Source organism: Neopsephotus bourkii, unplaced genomic scaffold, assembly GCF_033783945.1.
Source record: "Neopsephotus bourkii isolate Nb327-2 ecotype Australia unplaced genomic scaffold, CSIRO-AGI_Nbou_v1 NB_716, whole genome shotgun sequence".
Lineage (NCBI taxonomy): Eukaryota > Metazoa > Chordata > Aves > Psittaciformes > Psittacidae > Neopsephotus > Neopsephotus bourkii.
In genome coordinates, this window is record NW_026901215.1 from 1,591,166 (window position 1) to 1,611,997 (window position 20,832).

A 20,832-nucleotide genomic window follows, 5' to 3' on the forward strand; every position below is an offset into this window, starting at 1 on the left:
TGCAGCTGAATATCTCAACACAGGGAGATTTATCCACAATGCTGTGGCAAGAACAGGCTGCACACTAAGGAGGTTAGAGCTGATGTGGATCGTTTCATAAGACCATCATAGCCCACCATTAGTAATGGTTGCTGCCTATTAACCTTCATTAAGACACAGGTGATGCTTTCACTTAATAGGTCCTTAATTAGGATCTGTAAAAATTTTAGTCATGGAATCACAGACTGGTTTGTGTTGGAAGGGACCTTAAAGCTCATTCAGTTCCAACACCCCTGCCACGGGCAGGGACCCCTTCCACTGGAGCAGCTTGCTCCAAGCCCCTTTGTCCAACCTGGCCTTGAACACTGCCAGGGATGGGGCAGCCACAGCTTCTCTGGGCACAGGGAAGAGCTTCTGCCTAAGAGCCCATCTGAATGTAAAAAGTTTTTAAGTACCTCATTACACAACAGAAATCCCATTCAACACCTGATTGCTGCCAAGGAAAGGACTGTGCTTAGAGTTACTTTGTTAGAAGATACCTAACATCCTCTGTATCGTGGTTTCCCTTCCATGTTTTCCCAAGCCCATGGGGAAAAGCCACGTCAGGCTCAGACCAGCAACTCCATGGGATCTGGCTGACTTCGTCACTTCCTCCTCAGCCAAGCAGGCACCGCGTCAGAGCTGTCACCAGGTCTCTCCTGTCCCACTTTCCTGTGACTGGATGTCACTGTATGGTAGTGAGAGCCTTTGAGACTCTGGGACTAACACACACAGTTTTCTAGGACAGCATGTTCCAGTTGTGAGCTCCAAAGAGCTTGTTGAGCAGAATGGAGAACCAGCTCCTGCCCTGGGGCAGTTCGTAGCACCACCAAAGGCAAGTTTAGGCTCCTGCTTTGTCTTGGCCACCATTCCTTCTGCAGAACCCACTGGGAGAGTTTGGTCCCTCCCAGGGATGCTTCTCCTGAAGGGAAGGACTCTGAAGGCCTTCACCATAGAAAAGTAATCTTATGAAAACCTTTCCATGCACCTTGACCTCCATGGCTTCCCATCCTCCTGCAGCCCTGTGACATGAGGAGCAGTGAGCAGACCCAGTCTGAAGTTTCTGCAGCCTTCCCACACCTCTCCCAGGAAGCTCAGAAGAGTGGTGGGGGTAGGGGCTGTTGCTCCTTCCCAGTACCCACCATGTCCTATGACAGGATTAGAAGAGCACAGTTTGATAAATGCTCCTCCTGAGACGCCCATCCCACTGTGGGCTGCCCCTGCCTTCCCAAAAGAACACTTCTGGATTCTGGGGGTTTTGATGGATTACAAGCACAACAGGATAGCGAAGGTTGACCATTAAACAATGTTCACCCAAGTCCTAAGGCTAAGGTGTTACATCACTGAGCACCATGGAGTCTTGCTGCTGCTATTAGCTGTGATCTCTTGAAAACCAGACACTAAAATATATCAATATCAGTATATTAAACTGCATGAGGGTAACACGAGCATCTGCACTTTCATTCTGATGCAGACTACTTGACACTGTTTTATCTGGGATAAAACAATGCCTGGTCACAGTTCAAGAGCTTCCCTATAAGTGACCCTTTTTCAGTGGTTGTGTTCAATAGCATGGACACAGGTTGCATGTTGGTACCTGTGACAGAGAACAATCTCACAGCAATGCAGCCAAGGGATTTAGAGATGAGCCATGGCAAGAGATGTCCAGCACCCAGTGGGAAAGGAGAGCCAAGTTTCCCCATCTTCACACAGTGCTGTGAACCACATGTGCTGCAGACAAGAGAAAGACGGAACTGGGCAGCCCAATTCTTGCCTCTGTTTTATCTCCAGCAAATAAAGCATTAAAAAAAATCAATAGATCAACTAAAACGCAGGTCAGCCCATCCCTCGCAACAGCAGGAAAACAACAGCCAGCTGGAGCTGGCACTTAAATGTGTACCTGAATGTACATCACAGCCTAAAATCCTTACTCAGTGGAACAACGCCTCAGCATCTGACAAGGCAACTGACAAATTGCTCTGTCACCTTGGAGCTTTGTCAGAGTCTGTGCTGGACACAAGTCTTCAGTGGAGCCTGCATGGAGAAGCAAAGGACCTTTTGCACTGCACTTGGCCAAAGATGCCCTGAAGCACACTAGGACTGCAGTGGCTTCAGCCCTTCCTCCAAGGGAACCTTTGATTCATGACCTTGAGGGGAGCCACTGCCTGGCTGACCATTCTGTGGGATCAGGGGGAATCATTTGCATAAAGAAGACAATCAGAGGGTTCACATGTCTTTACCCCCCCACATCCCCACCAGCTCTCCTGCACTTCTCTTTCTGCTACTTCCTCACATGTGCTGTCCTCTCCCCTCCTGTCTTGTGATCTCCCAAAGATCCTGCCTGAAAAGCAGCAGGAAGCAGAGCAGAAACGTTCTCAGTGCTCAGAGCAGAGCACAGGACCACCTGCAGGCAGAGCTCTGGCAAACACCCCTGGGGATAGCAGTAAGGAAAGGTTTTCCACCCAACAGCATGTTTTTAGCCTTCCCCACTCCACCCCCTACTGTGCATGAGGGAACGATGCCAGTGCACCACAGCTCAGCAGCTGGGACATGGGACACAGATCCCATGGCTTCTACCTCTGCATTACGCAACTGTGGTGCTGAGGCTGAGGCCAGGATAAGCCCAAGCTATATGGCAAGCCCCGAGTTTGGTGATGGGCAAACACAGGATCACACTGGTCTAGAGCCTGCAGCACCCAGCTGCACCAACAGGGCAACCAGGGGCACTTGGAGGAAGGCCCCCCATATTTCAGGAGTGCTTCAGCAGCAGGAGTGCATTGACCCTGACCAGGAGACAGCTGTGCATCGAGGAGTTGGTGATCCACCTGCAACCCAAGTACCCTCATACCTGCACTGTTCTGGGTGCAGAGTGCTCTTCAGGCTGGGCCAGGTTGCACAGATCTCTGAGCCACAAGGAAAGCTCCACCAGCTCATTACAGCAGAGGAGCCCTGCCTTTACCAAACCCCAGCAAGGAGTTCCCATGGGAACGTCCTGTAGGAATACAGCTGTTTTCCTTTAAGAAAATCATAGAATGTCTCTAATGACCAAAGGGGAGAGCTTCTCTCCATGAATGCAATCTGCTCTGAACCACGGGATAAACCTGTCCAGGATCTGTCTTCTGCTGCTGCTGCGCAAACACAGGGTGCCCAGCATCTGAAGGGACTTAAGATTTACTCACTATATATATATATATATATATATATATAGTGAATAAAAAAAAAAAACCCAAACTACTTATTCTGTCTTATTAAAACTGCTGTTTCATTGAGACAGTTGTTGTTGGGCTTTTGCTGTTGAGCACTGGCTCACTTTCAGCTCCCCCCTGCCTGGTGCAGAACAGAGGCAGGGAGCTTTCCTGATGAGCACAGGCATCATGCAGAACAATGGCTCAAGGCACACAAGGCCTGCGTTCAGGGGCCTTCAGGAGGCACCTGAAGTACAAAGAGGCCAGAAGGACAGCGAGGAAGTGAAGGGTTGGGGGAAGAAGCAGCTGAGGGAGACAGCCGGGACACAGTCCCTGAGCAGGGCTGGATCTCTGCAGCCTCAGGCAGCTGGGACTCACCACTGCATGTGAAATGCTCATTCCAGTGTATTGCTCTCTTTTGCCATGGCTTATCCGCTCTGGACACAGCCACAGCCCGACTGCAGGTTCCAGCCGGGATGTCCCGGCCCATGCCTGGACCACTCTTCACTCATTGGACAGCCCCGCACTTAGCAACGACCAATCCCAAGAGGTTATTTGCTGGATACTGGGTAGGAAGACGCTGGGATTTCTCCTCCCTACCAATCTCCTGCACTGATCATTGCTGTCTCCAAAGGAAGCCTCTGGCACAAACACACGGACATACACACAGTTCCTTCCCCAAGGTCCCTGCTCCAAGAGAGCAGCATCGCATGGCCTCACCCACTTCATCTCGCGCTGCAGCTTCCACTGCAGCATGATGTGTCTCCAAGGCAGGTCCCAGATGAGAGCACAGATACACAGACGTGGGGGAATAGAGAGAAGAGTAGCTGCAACCACCTACAGCTCCAACACAGAGCCTCAGGGTTGTTACAGCTTACCCACAGGCTGCAGCTGAGACTTCACTACCTTGTGTTGTGAGACAGGGATACCCACTGATAACGCTATCCAGGGCTTTCACTACAGCAACAAATACAGCCCCAAGGGGCTCCAGAATGAGTCCCCTCTTCCCTGTAACAAGAACACGGGAAAACAGTGAGACTGCAAAACACTGCCCACAAAAGCAAAACAATTGAGCCTTTCCTTGACACTCTTTTGAGTGGGAACTGCAGAGGAAAGAAGCAGGGTCTAATGGAAATCCACAGTAAGGAACTTGAGGAAAGAAATTACCTCACACTGTCCCTGCTTTATGAGGCTGGTGCTGTACCATTGATTCTGACTATGACTGAGAGACCTGAACCTCCTCAGAAAGATCTAAAGCCTAAATGACTTTGCCTGCTGCCTGACAAGGGTTAGTATGTTGATCACGCAGGGGCAGACCTTGTGCATATGGTGAGCATGCCAGAGGACAGACTGGCAAGAACTGGTGTTCTTCTAAACCCCGGCTAACCTCCAGTCCCTTACCAACTCTAGGAAGAGTTGAAACTCTTGAGAACCCAATGAAGACCCTGTCAAGAGGTGGCAAGCAGGACCTCATCCATCCACTACCATAGGGTTTGTAGCCTGGTCACCAGGACACCTTCCCATGGCACAGCACTGGGGAGCGTGGTGCCACAAAACTGTCTGAAAGGCTGCTGGATCTCCTCTCCCAGCCAGACCCTCCTTCAGGTAACAGCACCAACCCTTGGAGCAAAGCGTGAGGTCAGAGCTCCAGCATCTCTCACTCTCCATGGCTTGGCCACCATGGCTGGGTTTCCTCAGCCAGGCTCACAGGCACACATGCAGTGAAAAGACGTAGGCATTCAGATGCAGCCCTCAGCACACTCAAATCTGGAGCTCTCTGGTATGAAACAGGATGTGGGGAAGCACTATGGGGTGAGTGTCAGTGAGTTAGCAAGAAAGAAGCAGAACAGAGGACCTCAGACCAGCCTTGCCTTTAGGCAGGCTGTCAGAGGACAGAGTGTTTTGCAGTTGTTAGACCTAAACTGATGCTTCAACTCCCTTTTCTCATCATGCCAGCATGGGACTGGCGATCTCACTGGGGCATTGGCTGCAATGAGTTCAGCTCCAGCAGTTCCAGCTAGAGCTGACCTTGGCCATCTGTCTAATGCCTCTGTAATTTGGTCACACAACTCATGGTAACTTTTAAGGACTTCGGGCCTGCACACATTGCTGCTCTCACATCTCAGCAGCCACGACCGCTCCACTGCCAGGTGTCCCAGGCTCCCCAAAGCGTCTGTCGTCTTATTAGCAGAGTCTCCACTTGGGATTTATCTTCCATCCCGAATTTAAGCTGAATTTATGTATTAACTAAAGACTATTAGTGCCAAAAATAAGTGGGATGCCACTTGCTCAGCAACACAGGCCTTACGAGAGACCACGTGGCTCAGCCAACCCACCCAATCGCAACCCCAGAGAGGCTTTTTATAGACACCCACGTCTGATGGAGTGCAAGTGATGCCTGGCTTGCTGCAAGCTTTGCTCTGCAAGCATCTGATTGCAGGGGGAGGGGAGGGAAATGTCCCTGCATCCACAGGCAGGAGGCACCACCACTGCCTCACTGCAGGCTGGGTAAGCAGCCAGGTGGAACTACAAATGGTTTAGGAACAGGTAGTGGCAAAGCGGCCTCGTGTCTCTGCCATAAATAACCGCGCATGCAGCGTGCAGCTTCTGGCACGCAGCACACACACTGCTGAGTATCTCAGTGCAGTACTCAATGGAGAATCATAGATTTATAGAATGGTTTGGGTTGGAAGGGACCTTAAAGCTCATCCGGTTCCAACCCCTGCCACAGGCAGGGACCCCTTCCACTGGAGCAGCTTGCTCCAAGCCCCTGTGTCCAACCTGGCCTTGAACACTGCCAGGGATGGGGCAGCCACAGCTTCTCTGGGCACCCTGTGCCAGCGCCTCAGCACCCTCACAGGGAAGAGCTTCTGCCTAAGAGCTCAGCTCAGTCTCCCCTCTGGCAGGTTCAAGCCATTCCCCTTGGCCTGTCCCTACAGGCCCTTGTCCCAAGCCCCTCTCCAGGTTTCCTGTAGCCCCTTTAGGCACTGGAGCTTCTCTGAGGTCTCCCCTTCAGGAGCCTTCTCTTCTCCAGACTGAACAAGGGTCCTCCTCTTTGCCCTAAGCAAGACTGCTTGAGGCAGAATAGCAGCTGTGCAGCACTGTTGAGTTGTAACTGGTGGTGGCTTCTCTGTTCCCCAGGCTGTCCCCAAGGTATTTTTTCCATTAAGTACACCCCCCTCCCCAGCACCAGAAGGGATGCTGTGAGTCCTTCCCAGGAGGTAGGCCCGGCCTGCACGTTCTGTATATTTCATGTCAGCAGACAATTGCATATTCCCACTTCTTATCTGAATACTGAATTTCAGGAAATTTCCTTTAAAAATTGGTCTAAATGGAAAAAAAGGTCATTGAAACACCTTCAAGTTTTTAAACAGGGTGAAGTCTCAGAGAACACTGCAGAAAAAGGAGCCAAAGCCATCATTAAAAACATGCTCGGGTTTTCTTAGCTCAGCTGCAATTATTGCTCTGAAAGCTGAGGATGTACAATAGAGAAGAGTGTATGTGGGAGGGAGGAGAGGAGAAGGGGAAAAGAGAGACAACAGCAGCATGGAAGGAAATTCAACACTGCCAAGTGAAAGCCACTGTGACAGGCAGAATTATTTCCTTGCAGAAGGGTTTTCCGTGTCATCCATTACACAGAGAAGGAGAGAAAAAATCCCATTATTTTGAAGAATATCTGCCATGAAAGTAGGAATCCAAGGAGGGGGGATTCCCTGAGATACTGCACCCAGGAGATTGCCCACATGTATGTCATTCCCCTACTCTCCAACAAAAGATGAATTTAGCCCAGCATAAAACTGCTTCATGTATAATCCTGTTCTTAGCCTCACCTGCTGGAATGTGTGTTTCTGTTACAGCAAAGATCTCCAAACCTCCAGCCCCCACTGCTGGGCAGGTTTCTGCTGCAGGGACATGGGTTTGTTTCCCACAGGCTCCACACTCACCCCCTTCCCACCCATCTGACAACTCTCCTGGGAGCATCATTTGCCTGGCAGGTTGCTAAGCTTAGTTTTCAATAGGAGGAGCCCAGGGCATGGTTCTCCCATGCAGGCACTGCCCATCACCAGAACCACTCTTCCGTACTCAAATCTGGCTGCCAGGGTGCAGTGTCCAGGGACCTGAGCCTCTGGAAATAACAAGCAGCAGAGCTGCAGGAGCTGCTGCCTGATGGGGCATCACTGACCCCGCTCCTCACACCCTCAGCCCCAAGGAGACAGAGAGCAGCTCTGCTGGGACCTTCAGAAAGGCCCCTGGACCAGCCTGCTTAATAAATACCTGAGTTAAAGCGCTCTGCAGCTTCTTTGGGACAGAATCAGAGGCTTGGCAGAGCTCATCTGTCCTGTGCTTCAGGTCAAGTTTAACCTGGCACCCCATGGGACGGGAAGTGCCAAGCACTTTATTGCCTGCCCAGAGAAGGAAAGGGCTAGTGCTGTTCTCCTGGCTCTGGGACACAGCCCGATCCCCAGGCAAGTGCGAGGGGTGGGAAACTCCCTGAAGGCAGAGGGATGGGAAAGGGCACTGAATTACAGAAGAGATGATGGGAAAAGAAATGCTGCATCCCTTCCCAGCAGGTTCACACGATGCTGTCGGTAAATCTTGTGCAACATAAGGGAACATCACAGATGGAGATCAGCCCTATCCACAAAGCCCACAAAGCATCCCTACTCCTGGACACAAGCCCTGAAGGGATCTGTGCAGGGACAGGGGCTGAGTGACCTGTCTCAGACCACAATCCACACAAGAGCACACACAGCCATACATGTCCCTGTGCACCAGGAGCAAAGGACAGAACAAGACCTCTCTCAAGCTGCAGAGATGCCCAGCACCATAATGTGAGGAGCCACCTCCAGCCGCAGGAGCTCCTGCAGGCAAAGGTGGCCCAACGCTCAGCACCAGCATCTCACAGTCACATCCCATACAGCCAACCAATATCCAAAACAGCAACAGGCAGCTGCAATCCTGCAGCCACTGCAGGAAAACCACAGCCATTCTCCCAGCAGGAAGGATTCAAAAGGTCTAATGGCACCTTCCAATGTGCCTGCCATTCCGAAGTCAGAACCTTAGAATCACAGAAAGGGGAAAAGCCATTCCTCCTTGTCCTGTCCCTACAGGCCCTTGTCAAAACCCCTTCTACAGCTTTCTAAACCATGACACCCTTTTAGGTATCAGAAAACTGCTATAATGTCTTTCCTGAGCCTTCTCTTCTCCAGGCTGAACAGGCTTCTTCACGTCTTTATGATTTGGCAGTTACCAGATCCTCTCCTGGATGCTTTAATGTATAAATACGAGGTTTGCTCGTCCTGTCAGCCATCAGCCATCAGCCAGTTTCAAAGTTCACCACAGAAAGGTATTTCCTCTCCTTGCTCAAAGAACCATGTGGAGCCTCCTTCCTGCAATGGCCATAGCTTTATCCACAGTTCCCAGGCTGATCACAGTGACAGCATGGGCTTTCTTGGCAAATTAAGTTGACTTTCCTATAGGTGTATCAACAGGATTTCCTCCGGTTCCTTGCACCTGCACTGCCCTGGTGTGACAGCTCTGGTCTCTGTGCTTTTGCGCTGATGTCATGGAGCAGAAGGCAATTCAGGCTGCAGTGCCTGGGAAGGAAGGAGAGGCCTGCCACCGTCTGCAACCCGAGGCAGGAGGGCTCCCAGATTAGCTGTCTCAGCACAGGCAGAGAGTGCAGTTGTCTTTCCTCTCACCAGGAAGAGTCTGCAGAAGTACCCATGCACACAAACCCTGCCTGTCTGGATTTGCATCACCTCCAGTCACATTTACCGACACACAGCATCCCCAAGAGCTGGGGAATGGGCCCTGATGGCCACTCTCAGGGTCATTTCAAGCCAAGAAACACAACCCTGATCTCTCAGCTCCATGCAGAAGCTGTAGATTTGAACAAGTTTGTAAGCATCAGACCAGCTGCTCAGCCTCACCCGAGCATCCTTCCATCACAGCGTGAAACACAAAGCTGCTCAGCCTTCCAACAGCTTGGGAAACCCTCTCTCCACACCACCATGCAGCATCGAGTGCCCTTGGGGATCTGCGCTTGCCCCCAGCACACCCAGCTGGTTGTGAGCACCAGAAAAACAGCCTGGATGTCACAAGCTTGCATGTCAGTGAACTGACAGAAATCACCCCTTCACATGTCACAGCTCCCTAGTGCAGATGGAGCGTGGCGCTGCAGATCAGAGGCAGGTTTGGGGACCACAGGTTTATGTCTCTGAATCTAACACCTTTGCTGTGAGTGGAGCTTGGCTGGGGAATGTTCAGTTAGATGGCCACCAAAGGAGAGTCCATATGCTGCTGCCCTGTACCAGGCAGGTCCCTTGCCACTGAGGTCCATCAGCGGAAGGCGCTGGGGGGAAGAAGGGTTTTGTCACCATTTCTGCTGATTAGAGACACTGATACACTGGTATGAACCCAGCACACTACCTGCTCCCTTGCAAAGCATGCAAAGCAGAATGCTTCCTGCTTGCCAGGCAGGGAATCACAGTGTGGGGATGCTAAGCAGCTTTCCTACAGCCAGTGGCACAGATGGGAACTGAACCAAATCTCCAAGCACAACCCCCTTGCCTGCATCGGCTCCCTCCAGAGTGTGAAGCCACGCACACACCTCTCTACAGTGCATGCACCCAGCACAGCAGCACAGGACAGGGCTCAAACTAACCCATGTGGCTGGCTTTGTGTGCTGAATGCCTGGATGCTAGAAGTGGGCTTAGGTACTCCACAAAACTCCTTCTCTGGAGCATGTTCCAGGCGATGGAGATCAGGCTCCACAGAGGAATTAAGGATCGATAGATAAGGAAACATGTCATTGCCCCCCTGCAGAGCAACACCCTCTTGGGGCTATAACCACAGCACTGCCTCAGCTTCATACAGTGCCTCTCCCCGCTCCTTCTGGCAATGAGGCATCTGGGGAAATGCAGAACCAGCAAGTGCACCACAACCACACTGTACACACAGGCATGGCCTCTGGGAACCTCTGGGATCCTTCTTCCGTGTGGCTCCAGCAGACCCTGCAGTAAGGCACTGTGTAAAAAGGGACCTTCTTTGGGTTACCTCATTCTTGCTGCTTCCCATCACCTTAGTGCTTGTAGGTACAGAAGAATTCCTAGTTTCCATCCAAATCATTCTACATCCACTGCTATATCCTACCCAGGGCCCCAAAACCTCAGGTCTTTCCCAGTATCTCACCTCATCTGATCCCCCAAACCCACCAGAACACCTCATCTCCTCTGGGTTTTCCCCTCCTTGCCTGTGAAGCCATTTGGGCTCTAGGGCTCCAACAGGTCTGGGGCTCCCACAGTTCTGCCATGGTCTGCAGCTGCTGCTGCAGATGAGCACGCAAGAAACAGCAGTCATCCTACAGACCCCACAGACCCAGCCTCTGTGTTCCCTATGCCAGGAAGACCAGATTAAATCACCAACCTAGGAAGAAAGTGTGACAGAGAAGAGAGACCCCTCTGTACCACAGACCTCCACACCAGCTGCATCCCCGTTTCCAGGCATCAAGGCATCTCTCTGGGAGTGTTCAAGATCAGGGCAACACCAGGGTGGTGGGACACCCATCTGATGTCTGCCTCATCTGCTTGGGGCCCAGAAGCACTGCCAGAGGCTGAAGGAGCAGGGCTGGAATGCGCACTCCCTCCTCCTGCCATGTATATGGAGTGTGCCAAGTCAAGCCAGGAGCCGCAGGAAGGACCTGGCAGGGAAACTCCTCCAGCTCCTTCTTGCTGCCTCAGCTCTGCAGAGTTGGGGACATGTCTGTGGGACTCAGGCTCTCCAGCACTGTAAGAAACGGTTTCCAGGTCTCTTTAAAGCCAGCAGGTAACACTGAACCACACCAGATCCCACCAGGACAGGAATCTCCACTTCATTCCAGCACAGGACATACGTGTGCAACTGCCCAAGGTTGTACCAGCCTCACCAGGCAGCTCCCATCTGAGCACAAGAGACAGCCCAGCAGCCAGGAGGAGCAGACAGCTCCTTCTCTCAACAGGGACACGGGGAGAAGGCGGATGAGGCCCCACGTGGCAGGGGATCATCTCAGAGAGGCTGATGACTTGGGCTCCACTTGCTGATGACTGGACCACCAGCAGCAACCACCAGCCTGGCTTGAGGCTGACACCAGCCTAGAGGAGCCTAGAAGTCCCCACTCCTCCTCTCTTCTGTACCAAGCCATACAGAAGGGAAGCTGAGAAAGACCAGAGGGATGGAAATGGGAAGATGGGAACACCCACAGAAGCAGGTCCAGACAGGGGCCAGAGGCACCAGTTCCCATTGTTGCAGTTACTAAGCAATGTCGCATCAGGAAGATCCAGCCCTCAAACAAGGCATCCTGACAGCCCTCTCACACTTCATGTCATGCTGCCAGGGCTAATGAATGTGTTCACATACACACACCTCTGCATGCTGGGAAAGGCCACATTACATTGACAGAGGCCATGCCTGATCCTGACCCACCAGTGCAGCCCACCATACACAGCTAAAGCGGTGCTGCAACAGGGAGCCAGGGTCTGATGGGGACAGGCTCCAGCAAGCGCAGCAGCCAGGGCTGTTGCATTGCTGCCAGCTTTGAGACAGCCCAGAACGAAGACCTAATTCTAGTGCCCACCCTCCTGCCAAGCCATCTGCTTGTCCTGAGACCACCGAGAGGATCCTGAACAGCATTTCAGCACTAGCGAGCCATTATGAAAAGTGGATGAGCAGTGATTGATTATAATGAATGCAAATACCTGCCTTCTGACCCCAAATTGGCAGGACCTGACTAGCTCTCCCACTAAGTAGTACAGCATGTCCTTCCACAGGCTCTGCAAAGCCTTCCCCTCCTCCCCAGCGTTTTCACAAGCCACCACACACTGCACTGCCCATCCAGACCTGCCCTAGAAAACCATCACATCCAAGATCTGCTCTCCATCAGCCCCAGGGCCCAGCTCCCACCCATAGATCCCACAGGCTCATTTCCAACACCTGATGCCGTTGGGAAGGCTTTCCCAGAATCCTTAACTTCCTCAAGAGGACAAAGGACAATACCCTCACACGAGGACAGGGTGAGAGTGGGGGTCAGCAGGGTGGGAGCTGGGCACTGTCAAGAGCATGACACGTCCCCACTCACTGAGCATGTGTGTCCCACCCCACAGACATGCTGTGCCCAGAGATAGCAGCCAGCTCTCCTCCAGGAGGCCACCAATTATGAAGTGTTCCTGCAAACCCAGGACACACACTCCAGCCTGAAAGGATGAACTCAGTTGCCCTCCATGGGCCAGCAAACAGTGACAGGAAGACAGGAAAGGATGGCACTGTCCTGCTGCTGATGGGGCATGGGGCAGGTGGAGGGACCAGTGAGAACCACTGTGGCCACCAATCCCAGCCCAGAGACCTTGAAGCACTGCCCTGACCAGAAAGAGATGCTGTGAGCAGAAGCACCTGCTCTCTGGGCTACAATATCAGACAACAGAGTGGGAACAGACTTGAGTACCTATCTAGCCGCGAGTCTCAGAGCCTCTGAGCAGGATACCTTGCTGCCTACATGGAGGTCACCCATACCAGGGTCACTCCTGATGGGTGTCTGCCCAACCTCTGTCAAAGCACTCTCTCTGATGGTAGCTCTCAGTCAGTTCCAGACCAGGCTACAAGGGACAAGGGGATAAATCATTAGCAGAAAGGCAGATACCTCTGGTTTGCTCTTCCTTGCCAGGGCTATTCTGGCCTCTTTTCTGCACACTTCTTCCCATCAGCCCACTGCCACACCAGCACCATGCTCAGCCCATGCCATCAACATGAGGTCCAGCCCGGTTCCAACCCTTGATTCATGCTGGGGATCACTTTTAGGAGGTCACCACTTGGTCATGGTTTGGACTGCAGAGATACCTTAAGGAAGCAATTGCTTGGGGTAAAGACCCCAAGACAAGAAGACCATAGAGGATTCCCTGGCACAGGCAATCAGCCAGCAATGTCAAGAGCTAGCTGACCCTAATGCAGAGACAAGAAACCACTGCTCAGCTGACCACCAGTGCAATGGGTCTCCAAGGCAGCATCTCCTGCCCACTCTGACACACCGAATCTCTTATTTTCTCATTTCCTTTCAATTCCCTAACATGAACTCTCCTCCCCCCCTGAACAGCTTCAGTGCTGTCTGCTGCAACTTCCATACAAAACTTCTCCCCAGATCCTCTGAGCACAGAGGTGATCCCCCACTACCTGACCACATCCCAGGCTTCTCGGGCTGGAGTCACACAGATGATTTCCATTTAAGCTGCAGATCATCTGCTCCCCTCTAGTACCTCATGCTCTGGGGAACCTTTTCCTTCTCCACACCCATCACCCTCCTATCCAGCACGGAGCTGGACTGTGGGGATTAAAGGAAAGCCATCTTCACTGACCCGTCTGGCTTTGCAGCACACAACCAGCACGGAGCTGCAGCAGGCCAGCCCTGGGACCATGGTCATTCGGCAGAGAAGAAGCAGCAGTGATTCATCTTCCTTTGATCTTTAGCCTACCCGTGCAGCCTCAACGCGTTGTCCCCACAACCTCTGGCAGTTGGCAGACCTGTCCACACCCCCCCCAGACCTGAGAAGACAAGTGCTGGCACTGCACCCTGAGGGGCCCGGCTGCTGCACACCCCGTTCCGTAGGCGAGCAGATGCCTGCCTGCCTGCCTGCCAAAGTTGCCAGGGAGATGAGCTTCCTCCAGGGCTCCCCGCGCCGCATGCGCCCGCCCGAGCTCCTCCACCATCTGCACCGGACAGAGCAGAGAGCACCCGCACCCCCCGCCCGGGAGCAGGGCAGACCCTCTGCAGTCATGGACATGAAAGAGGGGTGCAGCAGTTTGAGAGGGGGTGTGCTCGCATCCCAGCAACCTCCTTGGATCAGACAGGATCTACTGGCATCTTTGCTACCCGCAGCCCAGCTTCCCACCAGCAGTGACCATGCTGCTGCACCCAGCGGGTGCAGGGGGACTGACAGAAGCTACCAGACATCCCCAGCACCTCCTGGCTCGGAGGAGGCTCTTTATCACTTCCCAGCCCTTTATCACTCGGGCTCCTCTGCAGTGAGGATTCCTCAGATGACCAGATGACCACAGGCTCTCAGCCTCGCAGACATGCTGCCCACCAAGAACCGACCTCCTGCAGTTCTTCCTAGCCAAGCACACACCACTCACCTCTGCCCTGCTCCTTGCATCAACACTCTTGCCTGCCAAAGGCCGTCACAGCTCACTAGGGAAGCCTACACGCTGTTCCCGGGCAGTACAGCTCTCATCAACTCTCAGCAGTGTCACACCATAACTCAGGAGGGGAAACGGAGACAAGGCAACTCCAACACCAGCATCCAGTGGCAAAGCAGCAGCTGCTCCTCGTGGGATGCCACACTGCTCATGGGAACTGGCAAACCCATCGGATCCTGCTGGGAGAGGAATCCTCAGCCCAGCATCCAAGCACCCAACTTACAGGTGATCCCTTCTAGGATTTTGCAGTAGATGGGGGCAACCACAGCATCTCTGGGCAGCCTGTTCCATGGCCTCAATATATCCTTATAACAAAGAACTTCTTCCTAATATCTCATCTCAATCTCCCCTCTATCAGTGTAAAGACAGTCCCCCTTGCCCTATCCCTATAGGCTCTTCTAAAAAGTCTCTCTCCAGATTTCTTGACAGTCCCCTTTAGGTATTGGAAGACTGTTATAAGGTCTCCCCTGAGCCTGCTTTAAGGCTTATTGCCCTGGTGACCATCATGCATTTTGCCTTAACACAGCCCAAAGTGGGGAGCTCAGCTGTGGGAGAACATGGCTCCCTTTTTGCCTAAGGATGCTTATTGCCTCCGTGCTCCCAAGCGTGTGCCAATTTCTGATCCAGATCTAAATCCAAGCCAAGGTGTTGCCTCTGATTTGGAAAGGGCATTATGCTTTAGGCACCATATCTAAGGGTTATTAGCTAGCAGAGCACAAAGACAGCAACCGAGCGGCAGCTGCTGTCCAGAGGCTGTGCATGGGGAGGCCCTATATATAAAAATCAGCACTGCTGGGATCACACAGAAGCCTTTTTCGTCTCCTCTTACTCATAGAGATCCTTGGGGAGATGCTTTATTTAGTCAAACATTGCTGAAAGGGGGAACTGAGAAATTAGCCAGGCTTTGCTCCATGCACAGCGTGTGCCTGGGAGTGCACAACCTCTGTTGTTTCAGGTACAGATGTGTGCCACCCCTTCAAGGGGTAAAAGCTTTCTGCAGCAAAGTGACCGCTTGTTCCCCATCTGCAGAAACTCAAGGCAAGAAGGAAGCCAGTTTTCACTCTTCTGTGAACCTAAGGAAGTGTGATTTTCTGAAGGTGGTGAGAAATAGCTTCAGACATCTCCAATTAGCAGGGTGGCACGTGAGAAAACCCAGCTTTGCTGCTCCCTGCTCCACAGCTGTCCTGGGATGAAGGGAGAGCACCAGCACGGGTAGCTGGAGCCCACACACACCCTTCCCCTGTGCCTGCCTGCCTTGGAGCAAGCCCGGTGATGTGTAGGGCAGTGGAGAGGGATATTTCTGCATGAGCTGCTGGTTCAAAGTTGCCGGCGCTATTTCAGGCAGCAACACCTACACTGTCTTCCAGAGGGCTGTATTTTCCAGTGGGCACTTCAAATCAGGCCTCCCTCCTCCCCTCACAGGCCAGCTGTAAGCAACCTCCCTCCCAGAATCAACAGACAAACAAGCCCCAATATCTCATGGCCACTGGGTCCAATGCCACAGCCCCAGCGAGTTCTTAGATCCCACCAAGAGCACGGCACCTTCTGAGTGAAACAAACCCCAACGCCTCATCTCCCAAGAAGTACCTGCTGCAACAACAGGTCCTCTGCCTGCAAATCCTCCCGGGGATCTGCCACCAGCAGATTACATGCCAGACTAAGCTTAGCTAATCCTACAGGCAGGTCGCATACTTCATCCTGGAGCTGCGCAGCCTTTTCGGTGAGGTGCTGCAGGAGATGCACAAGTTCTAATTAAAGCTACTTTACAACTTCCTGCATTAGAGGCAAGAAGATATTTGCTCCTCTGTGAAAGCAGAAATCAAAGCCCATAGAGGTTAAATCCACACCAGTGAGAGCCCCTCCTGTATACACAACATGGGCAAGTATATGTTCCACACAGGAAACATGGACTCACGGAGAGCAGACAATGACACAAGCAACTTTGAAAGACCAGGAGGGTCAGGGCCATAACTCCCTTTCTGGACTCACATCAGGAGAACCCCCAGCAGGGATACCAGGTATCACACAGCCACCCCACCAGTGAGAGCCAGCACCGTGTCTTGCACTTGTTTCTTCCACCTTGATCTGTGCATGTAGGCACAAAAGAGATAAAAGGCAATCCAAAATTAGGGAGCTAAAATATGTGAAGAAAAGAGACAGGAGGAGAAGCAATAACAGGCATCATTATATAACAGTAAAAAAAAAATACCACAAAAAAACAGTAATACTCCCAGTGCAGAAGGGGTTTTAAGATGGGCAAGTGGGAGGTGAGACCCACAGGATCCTAGTCCCAGGGCCCAGATGCTCTCTGTGCGCCAGCAGGATGCCATGGCTGGGCAGAGTTGCCTCGGGAGGTGGCAGGTAGGGAAGTTCCAGGCTCTCGAGCCTCCTCAGCAGTAGTGGGCTGGCCAAAGTGGGAATCTTCCTGCCTGGATCTCAGCACAGGGGGGCAGACACAAAGTGGCCCAGGCGGTACCAGCATAGGCCAGCTGCACAGACTGGTTTTCCTGTTCTGCATCCCACTTCCCATGCTGCCCTTCCCTCTCCTCCAGCTTTCCATACTCTGCCCAGCGAGGGTCTGGATCCCATGCAGAGCATCACCACCTTCTTTCTCTCCTCCAAACAAGCTGTGCAGGCAGCAGAAACTGTTCTTGAACAGACAGACACAGAGATGCTCTGACCACAGACCTAATCCTGCAATGCATCCTGGACTCAACAAGCAGTGAGAGCAAAGGACACACAGCATCTTAGCCTGTGAGAAGGGGATGAATCACTGAAAACAGACCCAGGCACGGAGCCAGAGTAGGGAGAAGATGGTCCTGTGAGGCCTCCATCTTTGGGAGTGAGGGGACTGGAGTGATCAGAGCTATGAGGTCCCTCTCCACCCACCCAGAAGTCCACCCAGCATCTGGCCCCCTGGCTTCATAATATCCCTTTCAAGGCTGCAGCCTGGCTGTGCCTCAGAGGGCACATCATGACTGCACGCTTCACCCCCTCCCAACTCTGGGGTTGTACTCAGCCACCTGTACCCCTCCCGATCTCCCCTCCCAGCAGAAACAAAGGAGCAAGAAGGCAATCATGGCATGGTTTCCCAGTCTACCTTTCCATCAGCTTGGGTGCTATGAATCAGAACTTCCTGTCAGGAATGTCACCTTCAGCAGTAACCTCCCAGCTGAACCGAGAGCATGGAGTGCTCGGGGAACCACAAGTTCAGCAGGCTGAGGCTCCTGTTTCATCTTCATCACTGAACCAAAACACAGTTATGACAGTTCCCAATCACCAGCTCTTATTTTCCTTCAGCAATCTGCCACAGAGCCCTGCTGAGACAACACTCCCAACAACCTGCAAGAGCTCCTCAGCCCAGAACCCTCCTCAGACCATCAAAAACATAGAGACAAAAGCATCAGCTCCAAGAGGGTGTCACAGGCACAACGACATCCCTTAACTTGTTGTTACATCAGCCTACATGTTAACACTTTGGGCCCGATCCAGGAAGCAACGGAGCAGCCTCTCTTCCTCTTAAAGTCGTACCCTGCTTCTCAGAGATGTGCAAGTTTGGAATCCTTGCTTAAAAAACTCAAACAATAAAAGCCACGTGCCTTTTGCTGTGGTTTCATCAGATGATGAGACCACAGAACCAAGAAATTCCCCCATTTTCCCTTTTTGTAACCCTGCAACAGCTACTTCACTAAATTATGTTCACGATGGCCCACATACAGATGCACATGAAATTAGTTTCTTCCAAATTAGTTTTCTCGTATGGAGCCCGAGCCCATTTTCCTCAACAACATATTATGATATGCAAGGTTCCACCTTTCTCCCAGGAAACACATCTTCTAAATTTATCTTTTGGATAACTAGAAGAAGAGACAGGTCCAGCTTTCAAAATCTGGGGTCAGCAGTCCCGATGGCAAAGTGTTCACTCCAGAAACACTTAGTTACTAACGCAACAACCACAACACACGTGTGTTCATTACAGACCTAAGTATAACTTGATGAGGCCCTTTGCTTTTAATGAGGCAAAAGGCCAATTAACCTGATGAGGAAGTACAGCGTGCTGTCATTGAGTGGGGGACCTGGATTCCCTGGAGATATGCCCTGTATATCATAGAATAACAGAATCACAGACTGGTTTGGGTTGGAAAGGACTTAGAGCTCATCCAGCTCCAACCCCCTGCCATGGGCAGGGACACCTTTCACTAGAGCAGGTTGCTCCAAGCCCCATCCAACCTGGCTTTGAACACTGCCAGGGATGGGTCATATCCTCATAATCCACCAAAAACGAGAGATTCAGATCCATTTCTGATGGCATGGCGCAGCACTTGGAACTGCCCGGGTTAACACCGGCCTTCTCCGGATTCTGTGACACAGTATCTGAGCGTTCAAGCTGGACCAGCCTGGTATTTCTGTCAGCTCAGATCCTAACCCTGGGAAAATGCAGTCATTGTCTTTGCCCGGTCCCCCACAGCCCAGCCCATCGCAGGTATTCGCCCTGCCGGAGGACAGCACGGGAAATCCAGGCGCAAAAAGAGTAACGCTTCCCGGTGGAAGTCATTTCATAACCGCGTTCACGAAGGTGGTGGAGGATCAGAACACAGCATGCACACAACAGGAGAGCAGCGCCAGTGCGTTGTCAGGAGACATCTAAACGCGCTGAACGAACAAAAGAAACCCAACTTCACACCGCGAGGCCGTTATTTTGAAGGAGGCAAAACTTCCCGGCACTTAGGGCACACCTCGAGAGCCAGCACCAGCCCCCGGCCCTGCAACCCCGCAAAACGGCCCCTCTCCTCATCAGTAAACATGCCCCGGGGCGGGGAGCGCATCAGGCAGCACCGATGCGCGCAGAGCGAACGGAGCCACCACCGCACGCCGGTTCCGGCGCTCCCGACCTGGAGCCGCCTGCCCTCACCCGGGCGAACCGGGGAAAACGGCACCCGGGGCGGGGGGCGCTGGAAAAGCTCCGAGAACGAGGGCTCCAGCGCGCTACCGCCCGAAGGACAGCCGGCGGCCCTGGGCGCAGAGGCAGCCGGGCTGCGGGCCCGTTCCCGGGGCTCGGGGCTGCGCTACTGGCACGGCGCCGGGGGGCCGGGGCAGGACCTTGAGCCGGGAGCCCGGGGGAAGGAGCGCGGCCGTGGTGGCCGGGCCCGGTGGAGCGCATCGGACCCCGGTGCAGGCTCGGCTCCCGGTGCCGGCCGGCGGTGAGGCGGGGGGTGATGGCCGGGCACCCCCCTTCAGCCCCGGGGGTACGGACCCGCCGCTCCCCGCCGCCGCTCCCGCGCGTCCCCCGGCCACCGCCCCCCGCCGCCGCGGCGCGGCCCGTACCGCAGTCGGCGCAGAGGATCCGCGCCACGTCCCGCTTGAGGTTCTTGCCGCTGGTGTCGAGCGGGGCGAAGGCGGTGCGGAAAACGAGCGGCTCCTCGGTGGGCTCCAGGAAGAAGATGTAGCGGTGGTTGCGCTTCACTTTGAAGCAGGGAGCCTTGGAGCCCACGCTGATGAGCTGCTCCCGCTGCAGCCCGCCGCTGTTGAGGGGCCACAGGTCCAGAACCTTGACCAAAACCCCCCCGGCAGGACCGGCGGCTCCGCGGCTGTCATTGCCGCCGCCGGCGGGGGGGCCCACGGACTGCACCTTGCCCTCCAGCACCACCGCCGCCGTGTACGCCTGGTCCTGCACCGACTTGAGGCTGGGCGAGTAGCAGGCGAGGGAAACGCCGAAGAGCAGCATGGAGAAGCCGGGCGCCGGGTCGCGCCTCATGCCGCCGGCTACCGCTCGCTCCCCGCCGGCCCTGCGGCGGCCGGGCTGCGGGGCTGCGGCGCGGCGGGCGCGGCGGGGCGGAGCGGAGCGGCACGACGCGGAGCGGCACGGCACGGCACGGCACGGCGCGGCGCGGATCCTCCTCCGAGCGAGGGAGGTGGGATGCGCTCACCGCCGCCCCTTCCTCCGGGATGCTGACCCCCACCCGCCCCCTAAAACGGTGATTCCCCGCCCGGGACTCCCCCCGCCTCGGGGATGCCCGCTGCAGCAAAGGGGATCCCTGCATCCCTGCATCCCGCCTCCTGCAGGGTTGGGGGTCCCGGTGATGGAGGCAGATCGTGCTATCTCCATCTCAGCCGTGGAACCAGCCCCTCGCCAAGCCCCCAGTCGCCTGCCCAAGATGCCATCAAAGATGCACGCTTTTGGGGGCGGCTGCAGGTGCGTGATTTGCAGGGCCCAGGAGCCGGGGGGGGGTCCTATTTTCCCGATGTTTTTATGGAGCAGGGAGATCTGTGCCTGAGATCCCCTGTGCACCTGAAGAGAAGACATTAACACAGAGACAAATGGAGTAAGGTAATAGCTGAGGAGACAAAGCCTCCTTTCATGCCCTGATGCCTGCTGTCTCTTTTTAATAAACAAGTGCTCTTCCCC

The 20,832-nt window shown here is 53.8% G+C and overlaps 1 protein-coding gene across 5 annotated transcripts in view; it reads right to left on the bottom strand.

The window, feature by feature from the left end:
* The window catches only part of NRG2 (neuregulin 2), a 151,544-nt gene extending 131,301 nt beyond the window's left edge, over nucleotides 1-20,243 (bottom strand). For all 5 annotated transcript variants that reach the window (XM_061354020.1, XM_061354021.1, XM_061354019.1 and 2 more), the window contains exon 1: nucleotides 19,752-20,243. In XM_061354020.1, the coding sequence (XP_061210004.1) occupies nucleotides 19,752-20,181 (430 nt within the window). In that variant the 5' untranslated portion in view covers nucleotides 20,182-20,243. The remainder of the gene's footprint in view (nucleotides 1-19,751) is intronic.
* Nucleotides 20,244-20,832: the final 589 nt, after the last annotated feature.